The sequence below is a fragment of the Halyomorpha halys genome, unplaced genomic scaffold, assembly GCF_000696795.3.
Source record: "Halyomorpha halys isolate HHAL.00 unplaced genomic scaffold, Hhal_1.1 Scaffold1876.1, whole genome shotgun sequence".
Taxonomy (NCBI): Eukaryota; Metazoa; Arthropoda; class Insecta; order Hemiptera; family Pentatomidae; genus Halyomorpha; species Halyomorpha halys.
Window position 1 is genome coordinate 2,229 of NW_027107215.1, and position 3,850 is coordinate 6,078.

The 3,850-nt window shown below is 27.0% G+C and overlaps 1 protein-coding gene across 3 annotated transcripts in view; it reads left to right on the forward strand.

Annotated features, from left to right (window-relative positions):
- The first annotated feature begins 236 nt into the window (after positions 1–236).
- Tsp26A (Tetraspanin 26A) overlaps positions 237–3,850 on the forward strand; it is a 199,396-nt gene continuing 195,782 nt past the window's right edge. For 2 of the 3 annotated variants that reach the window (XM_014436378.2, XM_014436379.2), the window contains exon 1: positions 238–495. In XM_014436378.2, coding sequence (XP_014291864.1) covers positions 355–495 — 141 coding nt within the window. In that variant the 5' untranslated portion in view covers positions 238–354. Of the gene's footprint in view, positions 496–3,850 lie in introns of all 3 variants that reach the window. The other variant, XM_014436377.2, reaches the window with a different exon arrangement.

Here is a 3,850-nt window from a genome sequence, read left to right on the forward strand (position 1 = left end):
TTTTGTATTACATTATGCTTTTTATTTGATCAAAGAATCATTTTGTAGCAATAATTAATTATGTGATAGGTGTAGTCCTAATTCTTGGTTCTATACCTAGTCAATTTTTTTCTTGATAAACATTTTATTTTTTCGGTCATACGAATATCCGCATTGTTTTCGCTGTCTTTCGTCAGTGCGAGTACCCACCACCAGGTAGCAGCTCTGGCACATGCGCAACACTCTTCGTCATTGGCCAAGGAGTAACGATTCAGTTCTGGCCAGACCTCCGGCGGCGGTGGATAGTGCGTGTGTGTGCCCGCTCTGTGTATATCGCTGATGTAGCTGTCATGGCACTTTTGTAGTTGGGAACTCATGTCTGGCGAGGAACTGAGGCTCATCGAAGCAAATGTTTACAATATGCCTGTTCAGGCCATCCGTAAGTACAGGAAGGACAGTTCAGAAGTGTGCTGCTGTCTCAAGTATTTTATCTTCGGCTTCAACGTCTTGTTTTGGGTGAGTATCCTCTCCATATATTTCGTGAACTTGATACTATAAAATTATTAATGAATAAAACAACACCACGAAATAGAGATGTCCATATAGAAACAGCATCAGACAAGTTCTTGCTTGTTTGACGTTGTTTCATTAATTATTTTATAAATTGCACAGTAATATATTGTATTTAAGGACTCAAAACAAGTTTTCGAAAGCAACGTAAATTATTTAAATTTGTTTTATTGTCATTTTAATCATATCCATGTTTATTTAATTAGTATTTAGTTATTATTGTCATGTTGTTAATTCTTAAATTTGATGACAGTCAGGAATTAATGCTCCTGCGGAACAACAGCAAACAAAACAAAAAAACATTTCCTGATCAAGTTCGTAAGATTTTTCGTTTACTATCAGCAGATTTATTTAACAACAACCTTATCAATAGTTACTCATTATTAAATATATTTAGTCTGTTTAGTTGTATTTTTATTGCACGATATTACATTAATTATAATCTACCATCTAATAAGTAAGATAAGAAATTGCTAGAAATGTTTTAATCTTAATATGATAATCCATATTGCTGAAGGAGAGAGTACTTATTGTATCATTATAAAATTTTGCCAAGATACTTTTTAAATTTATGTTATTATGTTCATAATAACCTGTATTAAAATTAAGTATTTGTAGCTCATAAAACTATTTTAGTAAATTGTTAAATAAAAATACGTAAGGACTAATATCCACTTTATTTTTACATCTTCGCGAAACATTAATTAAAGGATTGCTTTATAATTACTTCAATAAATTCAAAAAATATATGCAATTAATAGCATATTTAAACACAAATTAAAAAAAAAAGCTTCTTATTTTTTGCTAAGTCTAACTGATAATTTTTATAGAACTATATTTCTTGCATTTTTAAATTATAAAAATAATTTTTTTGAAAGTATGAACTATTTTTCCTTGCTATAAACATATGTTATGGTAGTAGTAATGCTTTTTAAATTTAGGATCAAGGTATCTTCTATTTAATTAAATTCGTACTCTATTTTGGTTACGTTATTAAACACGAATAATATTTATAATGAATAGTATTTATGTATTATTGTTTTATATTATAGTTGATACATATATTGAACTATTATCAGGTTTAAAATGACAGGAACTGTAAAACATGCTGTGCTCTGTAGCTTAAATTGCCTTATTCACTTGAGGTATGTTTAGTAGGAGAAACGAAGCAGGAAATTTCATAGGTTTAAAAGTAATTTTTGAAATATACCTCCACTTCTGTCTTTCAGTGATTTAACACTCTGTAAAATACCGAGCGAACTTTACAACAAACGAGGAGCATTCAATCAATATTTAATTTAGCCATATCTCATTAGTAAATATATAATTATTATGGAATATTAAAATTCTACATTTAATGACTATTCAATTTATTTAAAAACATAAAATTTCTTCCTTCAGGTGTTACAAATCAACATTTATCATAAATATTTAACTTATTTATTTACTCGAGATTCTCAATAATAATTTTACAAGAGTGGATACATCAAATACATACTTTTGAAAGAACACTCTTAAATATTGTGAAATGTAGTCATTTTTTAACAATTATTTGAAAAAAAGGAACGACCTGCTTATTATTGTATTAATTAAATTTTTAAAAAATCATCGTGTTAAATTATGTTAGTACATTTAGTAATTTACGACCTCAAATTCTGCTGAAATATTGCTCTTTCATAATTCAGAACACCAATTCCTTGAGACACTAAAGTGAACCGTTAAGAATTTTTCAATCTTTCTTTGATATCACCAATAAGCTTCCAAAGTTAACTATAAAAAAAAAAATATATATAAAATGCTTTTAGTTGAGTCAACCCTTTTATAAACTCAGAACAAATTTGGTAAATGGATCTTCATACATGTCATTACTTATGTTTTTTAAATTTTCTAATTGTTATATCTATAATAATTATTGTAATTCGTATCATTTATATTATTGAAAAAAATAAAAAATGGCCCGTGTTCTATATGTTCTGATTTAAATAATAATTAATCTGACTTAATTTTGATTAATTTATTATAAATTTTAATTTGTTCATTAATTATCATTATAAATATTTTAGAAAAAAAATTATTATAAATTTTCATTAGGTTTTACAAAAAAAAAATACATTGTTACGTATTCTTTCGTATCCAACAATACCAACAGTATGAAAGGATAGATTATTTGAACATTTAACAAATTATTGGTAGGCATTTATTACAAGATCTTATAAATGTAATAGGTGGCCGATGTGTCTATAATATTGATCTTTCATGCTTGTGCCAAACTATTAAATTGTTATTTATCAATTTTCTATTATTATTATTTTTTGTTATATGAATTTCCTATATAACTTTGGTGAACGTTTTCATTAGTTTACCACAAGCATTTGTTAAATAATGTTATATATGGCGGTGAATAATAAGTTTTGATATTTATTATTATTTTTAAATACATCTTATAATAGAATGGGCTTTCTAATATTTCTTTCACGGGATAGACTTACTCATATTGTCCACCCCTTTTTAACGGCCTGATTGAAGCCGATGATCGCGTCACCTCATATTTCAATCTTCTTCAGCTCTCTTTGTCTAGATTTTCAAGTATTTATTTCTATATTTATGAGACATTCTGTGGTAAAACATGGTAACTGAAAAAAATGAAAATATTTGCTAATTATGTTTTACCTTCAACCGTGAGCCACTTACCATAACTTAATTCTAACATCTAACTTTTAAGAATACTAAATTCCTTTCAATTCTTCCAAAAGTCTCTGAACTGAAAGGCCTATATACTATTTTTTTTCGACCGTATGCCTCATTTTATAACATTTAACTTATAAATGTTAAAACTATATATGTTATAACAATATATATATAAGGCACTGCTAGTTTAGGTCTGCTTTAGAGAACTCAGTCTTATTTAAAAATCGTTATTGTATATTTAACAGCATGTCAATAGAAAATACCCTAATATTGTTAGAGAACATCTACGATATAGTGACAATGAAGTTAAATTGAATAGATTCCATGTTTACTTTGTAACAGTATATAAAAAGTTTGACTCTGTAAGGGGCATATACTAAGTATTTTTCGAAGCCCAATTAATATTGGTATTTATATTAGTTTTGATTTATTTAAAATAATTCTGATTATTATTAAGTTTAATGTAATGGAGTAAATCATATGAGGTTAATAATTTTGTATTATCTAGTCTGTTTTATCTTTTGTTTATTGTTTTTGTAATTGAGCACTAAACGCAGGTTTTGTTATAAAGCTGTATCTAATGAGATTTATATAGACTTTGTCTTTCGCAAAT